General features: G+C 36.4%; 2 protein-coding genes across 3 annotated transcripts; both read left to right on the forward strand.

Annotated features, from left to right (window-relative positions):
• The first annotated feature begins 5,736 nt into the window (after positions 1-5,736).
• Positions 5,737-9,198, forward strand: LOC113299233 (probable serine/threonine-protein kinase At1g01540). 2 transcript variants are annotated; one of them, XM_026548221.1, is made up of 7 exons: positions 5,737-6,738; positions 7,410-7,514; positions 7,655-7,777; positions 7,877-8,047; positions 8,265-8,394; positions 8,489-8,701; positions 8,790-9,198. In XM_026548221.1, exons 1-7 carry the CDS (start codon positions 6,164-6,166, stop codon positions 8,838-8,840), a joined length of 1,368 nt encoding a protein of 455 aa, XP_026404006.1. In that variant the 5' UTR covers positions 5,737-6,163; the 3' UTR covers positions 8,841-9,198. The 2 variants fall into 2 exon arrangements, with proteins under 2 accessions (XP_026404006.1, XP_026404007.1); XM_026548222.1 differs by having other exon boundaries at positions 8,799-9,198.
• Positions 9,199-9,530: 332 nt separating this feature from the next.
• On the forward strand, positions 9,531-14,051 carry LOC113299234 (mitogen-activated protein kinase homolog MMK2). Its single transcript, XM_026548223.1, has 6 exons — positions 9,531-9,855; positions 10,953-11,082; positions 11,403-11,540; positions 12,295-12,627; positions 13,279-13,462; positions 13,558-14,051. Exons 1-6 carry the CDS (start codon positions 9,686-9,688, stop codon positions 13,728-13,730), a joined length of 1,128 nt encoding a protein of 375 aa, XP_026404008.1. The 5' UTR covers positions 9,531-9,685; the 3' UTR covers positions 13,731-14,051.
• Positions 14,052-15,217: the final 1,166 nt, after the last annotated feature.

Raw genomic sequence — 15,217 nt, forward strand, 5'->3', positions numbered from 1 at the left:
ATTAGCAAGGACTCATTATTTCTCTAATAAATTTGTTTTAGTTGTTTTTGGAAGAATAAGCTTTTGTGTATAATTGGCTCGATAAAAATGTTATTCGCACCCGGAGGACACGTGTTATTTGGATTCTCAGTTTTGGTTAAGGGACACCTCAATTACTAAGGGCATCTCAACGGATAAGGGGCATCTTCCTTACTATTTACACCCCATAAGGCAAGTGATAAAGGGACACCCATACAGTATTAGGGGGAGGTCATCACCTCCGTTTGAATTTGGATTTTGGCGGGAAGAATTTGCAGTGAAGTATCAGATTTAGAGCTTGATTTTAAGACATGTTCGGGAAAGATTCAATCACTGGATTCAGTTTTGATGGACCTGTTGACACTAAACAGGCATGGTATGGACTTCAAAATCAACTGGGTTTGGTTAGATAATCGGCAGTGAAGTAAACAGTGTACACAAGAGTATCGGGTTTTCAATTCTATTTTCCCGTGTTTATGGTGATAACTATGATGGTGGGCGTGTGTATTGACTGAGTCCCTCTAACTGAACATGAACTCAGCATTTTGGGAGTGTGACGATATCAACAGACGTTTGAAGAAGGAAATAAAATCTTCTCAGAGAAAGAATATTTCGTGGTGATTGATTGCAAAATATGAGAGATTCTATTGAGATTAATTCTCGTTTTTGGATTGGTTCTAGTCTGTTAGGATGAAACAGGACTGGTAAGTCCTTTAGAGTCGATAAAACTGGGAGATGTACGTGGATTTCTTAAAACAGGGGTGAAGAAGAAATATCGGGATTTTATGGAAGTTACGGAGGAGGAGAAAATCTTTTGCTTGATTTTGTGTTATCCGTATTAATATTAAACAGGGAGAGAACGCGTGAAAAGGGAGAGATATCTTCCACCTCGGCAAAACAAGGAAAGAGTATTTTGGGAAGCTGCGCGAGTTTGAGTGTCTACTGCACGTGTTGGAGGACTCAAGCGAACATTTGGAGCGTGAATAAGTTAAAAAAGGGAGAACATAATGGCTGCAGACGCATAAGAAAGAAAGAAATGGAAATAAAATATCGTATCATGCATCGAAGTAAAGAAAGAATATATGGAGTTACTACAAGGATTTTGTCGACCTGTTAAGTATAAATAGTGTGCTGGGGAGCATACAAAGGATATCGAGTGACTGGGGAGAAGAATAGAGTGTTGCAGAGCAGATTTTTCTGTTGCTGCAGAAAAGAAGAAGAAGAAGAAGAACAGACTACGCTTGTAGTCTGTCGTTTAAAACTGTCACTGTTTCCACCAGGAATGACAGTTTTCTGCAACAGATAAAAACAATAGTTTTCTGTAATTTTCATTGTAACATATTTGTAACAGCTTTATAACGTTGCGAAACTCATTTTTCTTATCTCTTCACCTCTTGTAAGCACTTTTGAGCAATAAAAATGAATTTTGAGCGTGCCTACAATATGAGGAGCTAAACCCCTACACTGGGTCGACGGAGGAAGCTGAACTTCACACATGGGTGAATTTGTATTATTTTTTATATGACTTTTGCACTTATTTTGAATTGATTTATGATTCGAATTAATTAGTTATTATTTTATTAGATGGGTCATGCTTGCTTAAATGTTTGATGTCCCATGCTTACGATTTATAACTAATGTTTTGAGGACCTACTTTGACAAAACAAGAGTCGATGTTTTATTTATTTATTGAGCGATAATTGTTGAGAATGAATAATTGAGCCTTATGATATGAATTCGGTGGAATCCTAGTCCCAGTAACCCTCACTTTATTATTTTCATTAAACCTTTAAATTTAATCTTCACAAGTCTTAGAGTTCGAATCTTGTTTACAACAACGACAATTAAAAATTATATCATTTTGGCGCCGTCGACGCGGATTTTTTTTTAGATTAAAACGATTTACCGATGATGTTCTGTTATGAACAACAATGAAATCACGGTATAACACAGATCAAGTAGGTATACAAAATCTATCGGTTGGAGGCCATCACAGAAATCAACAATATACATAAATATATGGTCAGCAGTGGACATAAATATACACAAAATAAAGCTATCAAATCTGACATAAAAAACCCACCTCTGACTTTACAGTTCCCATCTCTTAAATCTCAATATGTCGATCTTTCTGTTGAGCAAGTTTGGGAGAAATCGAATACACTTCCCACTAAGTTTTTCTTATTCCCCTTTCTTTTTTTCTTCTTTTCTCTCCTAAGTAAACCTTAAAAAAACTTCTATAGGTTTTTCTTTCTCTCCCAAATAACGACATCTATACTTCCTTGATATCATACATACACATTAACCCTTTTAAGTAGTTTATTTATATCAATGGCTAACGACAAAACAACACATGACCAACAAATATAATAACGAATTGTTTTAAACTCTATGAAGTTCACGTTTTTTCCTTTAGATACTAGGTCTACTATAACCTCAATGGAATTGAAAACTAAACTCTCGGCCTAAATGTGTTTCTTGGTCGATTTTTTACATCTGTCCACTCTACATCTTAATATAGTTTAGGCCCACCTGTTCTCTGACACTACCAAGTTTCCACCAATCACGGCATGTCACTTGTCAACTTTATCAATATTTTTACCATAATTAAATAAAATGCCACTCTACTATGAAAAATATCTTATTAAACTGAAACATTTTATGAAAAGCTATTACATTGACGTCTTACTTGTTTTTAAATTAAACTAAAATATCTTATAAGATAATTTATATTTATTTTTGACATTTATCAAATAACAGAACCTTTGGTTGGCAGCCGAGCAACAAGCTGAGCACCAACCCCTTTCTGAATAACAACATCCAACCTATGGAAGATAAAACTGCCTAACCCACTACCAGCGTCATTATTAACTAAATAATTCTTAAGACGCTTGAAAAAACAAATAAAATCCTCACTAATCTCCCCTAGTGTAGTAAAATCTAAGACACCCAAACCATAACAATGAGAACCACATTCAGACAAATATTTAGTACGTTTGCGCGAAATTTCTCTCGAGATAGCCTGGCCTGGGATGAAGGTACGAACTCCATCACCAGTAAAGGGTGAGACACTTGTGACATCCATACACACATCTTGACCGTTCTCCAAATTGAGCACAAGGATATCTGCTGGACGTAAATCCTTGTTATCGTCTAATAAAACACCCAAAGCCGCTTCTTTGCGAGCAGGTACACTCGCTTTGTAACAGATGTCAATAACTACATCACGAACTATGTCATGGCGAAACTTAAGTTGGAAAGTACCATTTTTGAAAGTACAAATTACCCTTAGAAGTTGGACCATATATCACAACCTCACTCACATAAAAGAAATTTAGTCCCTTAATTTGAACATAACATAGAGACCAAACTTTGCAAGACGACAAGAAAATGGAAAAAAAACACACAGCCAATTTAATCTGAAACAACTAGCTTCGGGAGGATCTAATTGTTGCTCTGATACCAAATTGTAACACCCCAATTTTTGAGCCTTGATTATTTCCCAAATCCAATACCTATAAACAGAGAGGCTGGGTCAAAAATGTAGCCAAAATTCGATAAACAAATCTAAACCCATAGGTTAAGTATCATTCATGCATTTCATTATTAAAGCTCAAAATATACATCTCGAGCTAATTTGCAGTCGAAGATACCTCATTAAAATTTTGGGGAAATTATTCAGCAACACGGAAAATTTATGAGTAAATGAAACAAACAGATCAAGACTATGTGTTATGTTTTTCTTATCAAATGTGTTGAACCGCCAAACGGTCGCTTAGGTACCCATGGGGATCAAACACGACTTTAGTACATCAAACAATATACCAAAAAGAACATGGCGAAACCATTAAGATTACCCTTACCTGAAAAGCTTGTTCAAACCATTAAAAACATTTCTTAGCCCCTAAAAGAATGTTAAAATACGCTCGTGCCAAGGGACCCCCGCGTAGGTTTGGAGAGTCAAAATATGTTCTCAATGATAACTCTTATTCGGCTAAAAAAGCATTTTTAGGGGTCACAGCCCATGAAATGTACCCAACAACCTGCTTGTATCCAGTCAAAAGTATTTTTGGGATCACAACTCATGGATCGTAGCCCAACAATTTACTCGCGCCAAGGAAACCCCATTGGGTTTGGGGAAGATCGATCATTTTCAAGGATACCTTGTATCCAATCAGTCAGGATATTTAGGGGTCGCTGCCCAAGGACCCTCACCCATTGAAAAAAATAATACTACCTCCGTTTTTGGAAAAGTGTTACTTTCACTTTTTAATTTTAGCCTAAAAATAGGCCAAATTGAAAAGGTGAAAGTAACACTTTTCCAGAAACGGAGGGAGTATATCCATGCCAATATTATTGTATAACCACAATCATGTCTTCCTTATATCATCAATTCCGAAAATATCTTGTATTTCGTCAATGAGTTTATCATTTATATGCATATTAAATCAAGCTCATCATGAGAAATACTCCAAGCGATATGAGTTTAGGTATAATATATATGTACTATTAGCTAGCACTAGCAATACTGACACACTAGCTAGTAATGATTGTGGGCAGGAATAAGTTAACAATTAGATTCTCACTCCCTGATGTTATTATGTAGCATAGACAGCAGTTTATAATGGTCATCCGTGATTACCATAATGTAATACCTACGACCTCTTATCTCTTCGGATATGACGATTCTATCAATAGATTTAAAACAAGAAGAAACTGAAATGATTGAAGAACCAAATAAGCTAAAGTAATTGTTTTTTTCTAAAAGCTTTTGAAGGGAAGATAAATGTTTTACCAATGAACTTCCATGTTTCCTAACGCCTAACTGTAATAGCTAAAAACTCAACTAGTCGATCTAACTAAGTTTACAGTATGCTCAAGTAAATCCATTTGCGTAAGTCGAATCAATGTAAACGAGTTATAAATTCATCAACAACATAACTGCTAATGAAAAGATAAATAACATGAAAGTAAATGTCACGAGTGATTGATTAACGTGGTTCATCCAAAACATACCTCCGGGGGTGAGTTTGAGTTCTTACTATTGATTAATGTGATTACAACGAGATATGATTTTATGTTCCAAGTAAAGGGAAACACTTGAGGTTACAGTGTTCCTCTCACTACTCCTAGCTCTCCCTCACATTTTTGTCAACCTCTTCTTTTGACCCCAAGCTGTATGTTTGTAGAATCTTGACTGCCCGCCAAGTAACTTCTCTATCTTGTAAACTGGGCATCGGATACCGCTTGCCGTGGTTTACGCCTCCTCTGTGTCGCTTACTCTGCTGAAAACCCGCCACATGGAAGACGGACTTAGATAGAGGTTAGTGAAGGGATTAAATACTGAGATGGTTCGAAATGCATGTATATAACGACTCTCTTATATTGTACACAGGGTCGTGGCTGCATCTTGTCCGTCCGTGCGAAACCGTTTCGAGATTGGGTGAAGCATCTCCTCTGCTCCAGTACTTCACGGGTTTAGTGACTTACTCTGTTGTTGTTTTAAGATCATTGCTACTTTGTACGATGCATATTTTGCGGCTACGATTAGAAAGAAAAGTTGCTTAGAAGAATTATCTTTAATTTTGCAATGGCATATGATGTTAAACTTTCAACGGTGGCCGACCATCATTCCAAAACCACATCTCTAAGCTTTATTTGAGTGAGTTATTTGTAGTGAAAGTAGGTATCACAAGCATAGCTAAACCGCATTGCTTTTGCGTAAGGGCAACCTATCAAAAGACCTGTAGTGCCGTCTAGAGTCTGACGCAAAAGGGTACTTGGTTCAGGGCTAAATAAAGAAAGGAAATGCAATTTAGGTTAGAGCTAGTTGGGTAAAGTCTCGTTTCTTTGGTTACGAAGAGAAATATTCAAACAGAGAAAAATTTCAAACACCCCGGCGGATATTACGGTAATTCTGTTTATTCTTCCCGAACGGTTTCAGAGTGGTATTTTAGTGTCCCATGATACTAACTGATATCAGACTTCATTATTGAAATTTCTCTTACTAATTTACTGATATCGAATTCAAATTCTTCTAAAACCAAATTCATAATCGTAATCAAACATCATCGTCGTCTTCTTCGACTTCGTATATAAAAATTTCCGATCTTCCTATGGTCTCACTAGATTTCTATCAGCATACATGGCATCATTGATAGATACAGTATACATTGAGCTTTCAAAACCCACTATCATCTTTGGAATTAAATTATGGATTCTAATTACGATTTGCATCGGCTTGTTCATTTTTCTCATCCTATGCTGTATCATCACTTGTTGTTGCAGAAAATCTTCAAAAAAACATAAAGTTGGTTCATATTCTAAAAACCCTAACCTAGAAAAGATAGTTACAGTTCCTTCTAATCAATCTCTTGTTCCTCCTAATCAATCTCTTGTTCCTGATCAAGTACAAATCGATGTGAACAAGACAGAGCATCGATTGTCAGTCACTTCTAATAGACATGCTTCAAATAGACATTCTTCTGCTCGTTCTTATAGAATTAATAGATCAACATCTGATATTGAATTGGATTCAATAGCTCCGTTAGAAATTTCACCTATGGCTTGGGTCCGTTGGTTTACTTTGAGAGAACTTAATGATGCAACTGATATCTTTTCAAATGATAATGTTATTGGAGAAGGTCAGTACGGAATCGTCTATCGAGGTGTTTTGCCTGATGGTACTTGGTTAGCCGTGAAATGGCTCTTCAATAGCAGGTAATTTGTTTCCCTACTTAAGTTTTTGTAGATACAGTAACTACAAGTAGACACATTAAGATGACTTAAGAATCGGTTGTTAGTGAGGATAATCTAGGCACGCACCATCTAGGTAGATAATTCTGAACTTAAATGCTAGGTACTAAAACAAATTTGATGTTGTGAGTATGACATACACAGAGAGGAGATCATTATCAGAATAAATCATTCAAAATTGTAAAATTTTCTCTTATTCAATCTAGTAAGATAATCAAAATGTGTTTTTGGGGTCAAAATTTCGACTCTTGAGTGGAATAACTATCTTTATGAGTTAAACCTGCTCCACTACTTTTCATTGGTGGTCAAGTATGGAAATTGCAGTGCAGTATGAAATTTAGAAAGGGTTTAAGTTGTTATTTCAATTTATGAGTACACTTTTCGCTGGGGTTATGTGAGTGCCATATAAAAGAGAGTTTTTCTTATAAGAAAAGACAATTCCTTTGACCGAGTTTTGCATTATGTTTTTTCCTTTAGACATCTTTAGAATCAATTAATCAACTTCAATAAGTGAGGAACTTGATAATTGTGGTTTTGGTTTGATACTTTTTTCTCTTTGTTTATTTGCTTTCTGCTAGCCTTTTCCTTTTTGCTACATATATTGAGTTCATTCTATGGTGTTATTGTCTTATCAGAGGCCAAGCAGAAAATGAATTTAAAGCTGAGGTGGAAGCACTTGGGCATATTAGGCACAAGAATTTGGTCACATTGCTTGGATACTGTTTGGAGGGTTCCTCCAGGTAACTACATATGTATCCATATTCTATTGTAGTTGCACTTTTAGGGGGTTTTCCTCTTGATACAAGGCCAGTTAAATAATATTTGGTCGAAGAGTGAACACTTTATTCTAATTTTTGTATCTGTTACTTTTTTTGAGTAGGATGCTTGTTTACGAGTACGTGGACAATGGTAATCTCAACCAGTGGCTTCATAAGGATGTAATGCAAGTCAGCCCTCTAACATGGGATATGCGCCTGGATATTCTGATCGGAATCGCAAAAGGGTAGCATACTATCTCTTCTAAAAATTATTCAAGTTTTCTTCAATATGTATATTTAATGTTTGTGTACATATAACTCAAATAGGGTACATTTTTCCGTAGATTGAGCTACCTTCATGAAGGTCTAGAGCATAAGATCGTCCATCGTGATGTGAAGTCTTGCAATATATTGCTAGACCAATACTGGAATCCAAAGGTTGCTGATTTTGGACTTTCAAGGGTCTTAGATACTGACATGACCCACGTGACGACTCGTGTGATTGGAACATATGGGTTTGTTTCTTAAATCTACAATCATTTTGCTATTATACTTTCAATTAGAACCACTTTACATTAACTACCAACATGCACTGCACATGAACTCCATTTTAGATTTGCTTAGGAAAATGTATCACGTTGCTTGCTTGATATTAGTAGGATGGATGTTTGTCTTCAGTACAGAAAAAATAGTTCCAAGGCTGCATTTATAATTTGTAATGCATTTTTGTAGCTATGTTGCACCAGAATATGCTTGTGCTGGTATCTTGAATGACAGAAGCGATGTTTATAGCTTCGGTGTACTTGTTATGGAGATGGTTAGCGGGAGGAGCCCTTCCAGTTTCAGTGAATCCCCTGAAGAGGTTTCACTTAGAACCACTTGCATTTTCTTTTCCTGTAGTGCAATCTACTAATATCATATTTTTATCTAAGAGAACCATGGTCATTAATTTACAGATGAGTTTGGTGGATTGGTTAAAGAAGCTGATTGAGACGCAAAGATACAACGACATAGTGGATCCGAAATTGCCTGATATACCTTCTTCTAAGTCACTCAAAAGTGTTCTGCTACTTGCTCTTCGATGCGTTGATCCAGATGCACAACAAAGGCCTAAAATGGGCCAAATTGTGCACATGCTCGAGAGTACAGATCGGTTGCATAACCATGAGGTGTGTATTTTTCATCAGTGCAGTAGAAAGATAATCTCCAAAATTAAAATTTATAGAATTATCCTTTTTTTATACAATTTCGGCCTAGTTTTTGCAGAAACATAAGATCACGCGAGAGGCTTCTCATTCTCGTCATTGACTTTCTACGTGAGTTAGTGTAAAAGAATGGTCGAGCATTGAGTGTTGAATTGCTCAGCCGATGGAGTCTTCAAATGCACACAAGTAGAACATTGTAGAAATCATACCCAGCAGCTACATGTATCAAATCAGCATATGAATTCAAACAAGTACCTAAAGTTCATTTTACTCTTACAACTTCCCTTTTTAAGCTTTTTTAGCGTTGACTTTTGTTTTTTTTTCTTTTTATATTTACCACACCAATTTGACACAAATCTTATATTGTACCTTATAGCGCGTTTGGATACAATTCTGCTTCTGAAGTAGAAGTCAAAAGTTGAGATATTTTGCTTCACAAAAAGTCAACTTTTCTGCTTTTAGAAATCATTCTGAAATTCTATACCCAAATTGACTTCTTGATGGATATGTATCCAAACCCGCTATAAGGTTTGCTTCCTCAAGAACGTTCACTTTACAATTTCCTAAATGCTGCTCCAAAATTCAAATCAACGCTCTTCTTTCCTCTAAGGAATTTACATCTTGTATGAAAAAAATCAAGATGTTGAAAAAGAAAACGGAATCAAGATTAAAAAAGAAAACGTGGTTCGGAATATTCAGCGGGAGCGCAGAAAGAAAGAGTTGGGTAAGTGAGAACCCTACTCTACTTATAAAGTCCCCTTCTTTGACTACACGGAGAGCTTCTGAAACTGCAGAGAAAATAAAGGGATAGATAAGTAAAAGGGCTGACGGAGAAAATAAATCCTCCAAGTCGTTGACTTCAAGTATTACTGAACATTTTATCAGAACCCCAAAGTTTCATTTCTGTGTTTCTACGAGAAATTATCTCTGAGAAAAGAGAAGAGAAAAATGTCTGGAGAATCGGGTTCTGGTCCAGGTGACAATAACAACATAAGGGGAATTCTGACTCATGGAGGTCGTTACGTTCGATATAATGTGTATGGAAACCTATTTGAGGTTTCCACTAAGTACGTTCCACCAATTCGACCCGTTGGTCGTGGTGCTTATGGCATTGTTTGGTAACAATTTTTCTTTATGTCTTCCTTTTGGGTTTCTTAGGCTGCCTGTAATTGTGTCCAGTGTGATAAATTTTTCTCTTTTGAGCTTCTTATGATATGTGGAGTTTAGGTTTTGTACTGGGATGTTCTTAAATTAAATTTGGTGGTAAGGGTTTCTTTGGAATTTCTTGATTACATGGAGCTTGATTTTAGCAAGTCAAAAACTCAATTTGGTTTGATCTCAGAATTTCTTTAAATAGGGTTTCTCTTAATTTAATTACAATATCAAGCTGTCTTTGAACATTAAATTAGAATCCGGCAAGCTGGATTTGAGTATAGTAACTAAATGAAATGAGACCGGCGCGTCGACATCAGTAGTAGATATTACTTACAATTTGTCTAACAGAATCTTTCTTATACTGTATAACACTGAAGAATTTCTAAGAGTAAAGAGGGTTTCCTTTCAAAATATTAATAAGTGTTATTTAGAATTCGGAATGCTTGTATATCTTGAACAGTTCATGTGAAGCTAGGAGGCGCTCACTGTTTGTTATGGTAGTTCACAAGACTTATGTATTTCATGGTTTTATTAATGAATGGAAGGTAGTGTTTAGTGTCTGTTACTACTATATTTTGATGACATGTGATTTTTCAGTTATTATCATTTCAGATTGTGAAGCCAATTTGCTAGTCTGTGTACTACTAGGAAACATCCTATTAGTTTCATTTCTTCACTTTTAGGCATGAGGGTGTGAAAACAAGTATGAGATCTTTGAATGACTAACATCACTAGTCTAATCCATTCTATTAATTGTAAGCCTTCTGCTGTTCTTAGCATCCAGTGAATCGACTCTTGCTGACTATGAATGATGGTCGTTGGCCGCTCTATCCACCATTATGTCCAAATAATGACTATGAATGGTGGTTGTTCTTTTTTTTCCGGAAGAAACTACTCTTACTTGTGAATCTAATTTTCCGTTGCATTTCTCTTTCTTTTCTTCTGACCTCTTTTTTTGTTTGTTTGTTTGTATTCATGCATGTGTAATGCAAACATCTTGTTTCTCACGCATTACTTTCTTTTTTGTCGAGTAATGTTATATGTTGTTCTTTCTCTCCAGTGCTGCTATAAATTCAGAGACAAGAGAAGAGGTTGCAATTAAGAAAATCGGCAATGCTTTTGACAACAGAATAGATGCAAAACGAACATTAAGAGAAATTAAGCTTCTCCGACACATGGATCATGAAAATGTAAGTGTGGATTGCCCAATAAGTTTCTTAAAGACTTGCTTTCTGTGGTTTGATACAATGACAGAGTTGCTTATGAAAAGAGTTTTAGAATATATGTTACTAGAAACTGAACTTTGGTACTTGTCTAGTTTGTGACAATCTTATTCACCATTATCTTAGAGTAGCAGAGTTGATAAATTGACTAAGTTTGGAGTCTATAGGTATCTGAATCTTATATTTACTTGCCTACTTAAGATTATCTGATGTATTAGAGTAAAATTTTGGTTCCTTATTTTCATGGAATAGCAGGATTTGACTGCACATTTGTTTTTCTTCCGCAGATTATTGCTATCAAGGACATAATACGGCCTCCGCAGCGAGAGTCCTTCGATGATGTGTACATTGTTTATGAGCTGATGGACACTGATCTTCATCAGATAATACGCTCCACCCAGCAATTAACAGATGACCATTGCCAGGTTTGATCCTTCAACCATGTCATTCGGGACCCTTTTAGACTTTTTGGACCATGCCAAAATGCAATAACCTACAAGTGATTAAGAATTGTTGGTCGAAAGTTTGGATTATGGAGAGAGTTAACCTTGGTAGTAGTTCATGAATACACTAACATAAAGGGTGATTTATTTTTGATAAACCAGTGTGCTACATTTTCAGTGTACCACACTGATTCCATCAGTACAATTCGAGACAGATCCATAGAGTTTTTGTTTTAAGTTAGGACGTGTACTTTTGAATTACTTTGTTTTCATTTACTGGGTAGGCGACCCGGGCGGGCAATTGAGTGCACAGAAATGAAGCTCGATAGTGGGTGCAATTAGTCTAGACGTACTTTTAAGATCTCTGTATCTGGAGTTCTTTCAATTTGCTTGATTAGCACCAGTGGAACCTCTGAGATTATCTGTTGCAGGGGTTAGTTTGCACACAGCATTGACAAAATTATATCTTTAAAAAAAAAATAAGAAAGTTTACTGGCAACTTAGCACGTCTGTGATGGAAGTAGGAAATCAAAAGCTGGACTTGTAGTGGCATGAATCTGAAGTAGAATTTTCCCACTAGTGTTACCAAAATCGAAAGCAAACTAGCATAATTTTGTTAGCTCCAGACAATGTATATCAACCTAAATGAGAACCTACTGTTAAATTTTCTTAGCTAGATATGTGATATTGTACCTCGGAAATAAATAAACTGAGAAGTGATTTGTAAATACTGCAGTACTTCTTATACCAGCTACTACGAGGACTAAGATATGTACACTCTGCAAATGTCTTACATCGTGATCTTAAGCCCAGCAATTTATTTCTAAATGCTAATTGCGACCTTAAGATCGGTGACTTTGGATTGGCAAGAACGACTTCTGAAACAGATTTCATGACCGAGTATGTTGTCACTCGTTGGTATCGGGCTCCTGAGTTGCTCCTTAATTGTTCGGAGTACACTGCTGCGATCGATATTTGGTCCGTGGGTTGCATACTTGGTGAAATATTGACTCGAGAACCCCTGTTTCCAGGAAAAGATTATGTTCATCAGCTGAGGCTCATCACAGAGGTATGATTTGAAATATTGGTCCATCTGCTATTTGCATTTTTTGTTGTTTTCAGCACCATTTACGTGTACATAATTTACACTCTTTTCCACCTTCTAAATATCAATTACTTCTCCACCCGCTCCATTCAGTTTTAATTTGCCGTGATTGTTATTCCTGCTGTATATCCTGTCGTCCTGCCTAAATAGCAAGGCTTGTTTTAAACGTTTTAGCTTCCAGTCAATCCTGCTCTTCTGCTTCCCACCTGTGTTTATGGCTCGGTGTGATTTATCCAAGGTTTCGTACCTCAGAGAGGTGCATCTCTGTTTGAGCCGACATATTTATACAAGGAGAAACCCTCAGGAAACCTTTTATTAGAAGCGCATAGTTCTTAGCTAGATGAAGAGGCTTATCAACTGCAATTAGAGAGACCGAAACACTGGCCACCATATCCTAGTCTTGATTTATCAGTAGCAACGCTGCCTTTATGCTTTGGTAATTAAAAAAAATCCAGTAGTCTTGTTTTCATGAGATTTTTTTCTGGGGTTCGTGCTGGTATATTTATTTGGCTGTTACTTGGTTTTCACCTTTATTTCATCCATGCTTTCTCTTTTAAATGGTAAAAGATGTTGTGGCATCAGTATGACATAAGTATTACTTTACTTGTCATAAAGCTACTAGGTTCACCAGATGACTCCAGCCTGGGGTTCTTGCGGAGTGATAATGCACGAAGATATGTAAGGCAACTTCCACAATATCCAAAACAACATTTCTCTGCTAGATTCTCCCAGATGTCTCAAGGTGCAATTGATCTGCTAGAAAAAATGCTTGTTTTCGATCCAAGCAAGCGCATTACAGGTATAGAAATCACAGCTCCATTGTAACATGCAATATGATAAAGTTATCAATTTTGTTTAATTCTACTTGAGGTCTTATCCCTGTTGCATTTGCAGTTGAAGAGGCACTGTGCCATCCTTACCTGAAATCTCTCCACGACATCAATGATGAGCCTATTTGTGCTAGGCCCTTCAATTTTGATTTCGAGCAACCATCATTCACTGAAGTGAACATCAAAGAGCTAATCTGGAGAGAGTCCGTGAAATTCAATCCAGACCCAACACATTAAGGAAATCATAGATGTATGATGTGTACTGTATGCTATAACTAAAAGTAGGTAGGTTTGTGAGTACTATTTTCCTAAGTACAAGTTAATTTGTTGGGAATTCTATGAGTGATTTGGAACTGTTACTAGAGGTCACTCAATGTTTGTTATTATTTACTGAAGCTTGTGTAAAATGTAGCTTCTGAACCAGTGGAAAGTTCTTCTTTTCTGTTGATACCAAGGTGCATGTTGGAGCTGTAAAATGCTGGTTCAGATAATGTAAATTTGTACGCTGTTGTTATTTCTTACCAAGTGAATTGAAGATTTTGTTCCATGTATTGGATAGATCATGCATTTTCCACATTCTCTTTTATTTTCGTAATTTGTTCTTGAAGCCTGTACCAGGGAAATCTTTACAGTGCTTGCTGGAATGTGACCACAAACTTGCATGGAAAATGATTGCATTGCCACTGTGAATGCCCTCAGGTTACTTCTTTTGGTTATTTCCAGTCAAACCCTGCTCAATGGATACAAATATAGATGGCACTAGCCTTCTAAGTCTTCAAGTCCTACACTCATACTTTGTCTACAGGAGCAATGTGTATGCGTTCCCTTCAGTGAAGGATGTTAGCACCCTTCCTGAAACAGGTACTACAGGAGCAATGTGTATTTTCGAACTCTGTTTTCTTATCAACTGTATTTACTCCAAGGGCAAAGGTTTGCGAGGTTGTTTAGTGTCAAAACTGGATTAAATTCTCTAAGATCGGCTATGAGATTCTTTTGTGAAGTTTCATGCTATCTATAGGTTTTGAATAGTTCTTGATTGGAAAATATTACTCCCTCAGCCCCTAAACTAATTGATTTCTTTTTTTAAGTACCCGGTGATAAAAAACCTCGCTTGATTGGGGTATACCCAAATTAATTGGGGTATACTTAATGAGACAAAATCGGAGACATTTTGAAGTAAAAGAAGCCACCCCTTAACCTTGTATTTTCTAAATGACTAATATGCCCTTGTTTAATTAACACTAAAAATTCTGATTAGGTTAATTAATTGACTTTATGGTGGGTTTGGTTGCAGAATTCACAATTTCCAAGAATTTGTAATCCCGTATGTTTGGTAACTCAGTTGAGATTACTAGGATTCATAAAAATTTCTTGTGTTGAAGTCCATGTATTGTTTGGCATTGCCCTAAGAATCTTAAAATTGTATATATATGGGTTTTGGAGTAAAAAAAGTGGATCCATAAATCCTCTGATAAGTTTCCCAACAAATCTTAGAGGGGAGGGGTCGGACTCCATATGGAGGATTTGCTGGAAAAGTGAATCCCGTTGGAAACGTAATTCCAGGGATTTGGGCAACCAAATATAGCGAGGGAAACGTAATTCCGCCAATTCCCCTGGACCCATAAATCCCATCTTTAAAATTCTACATACAAACCCACCATTTGATTAAAATTTTGAAAATGAGAATTCAGTAGATTAAACGTTTTATATGTCTTATGAGTTCG

This window comes from Papaver somniferum, chromosome 7 (assembly GCF_003573695.1).
Source record: "Papaver somniferum cultivar HN1 chromosome 7, ASM357369v1, whole genome shotgun sequence".
Taxonomy (NCBI): domain Eukaryota; kingdom Viridiplantae; phylum Streptophyta; class Magnoliopsida; order Ranunculales; family Papaveraceae; genus Papaver; species Papaver somniferum.

Excerpts from the sequence above, each read along its gene's own strand:
- LOC113299233 (XM_026548221.1), top strand. The coding sequence starts at position 6,164 with ATGGCATCATTGATAGATACAGTATACATTGAGCTTTCAAAACCCACT. Across the intron at positions 8,395-8,488 it reads TCAGTGAATCCCCTGAAGAG|ATGAGTTTGGTGGATTGGTT; the intron begins GTTTCACTTAGA and ends ATTAATTTACAG. Across the intron at positions 8,702-8,789 it reads ATCGGTTGCATAACCATGAG|TTTTTGCAGAAACATAAGAT; the intron begins GTGTGTATTTTT and ends ATTTCGGCCTAG.
- LOC113299234 (XM_026548223.1), top strand. The coding sequence starts at position 9,686 with ATGTCTGGAGAATCGGGTTCTGGTCCAGGTGACAATAACAACATAAGG. Across the intron at positions 9,856-10,952 it reads GGTGCTTATGGCATTGTTTG|TGCTGCTATAAATTCAGAGA; the intron begins GTAACAATTTTT and ends CTTTCTCTCCAG. Across the intron at positions 11,083-11,402 it reads GACACATGGATCATGAAAAT|ATTATTGCTATCAAGGACAT; the intron begins GTAAGTGTGGAT and ends TTTCTTCCGCAG.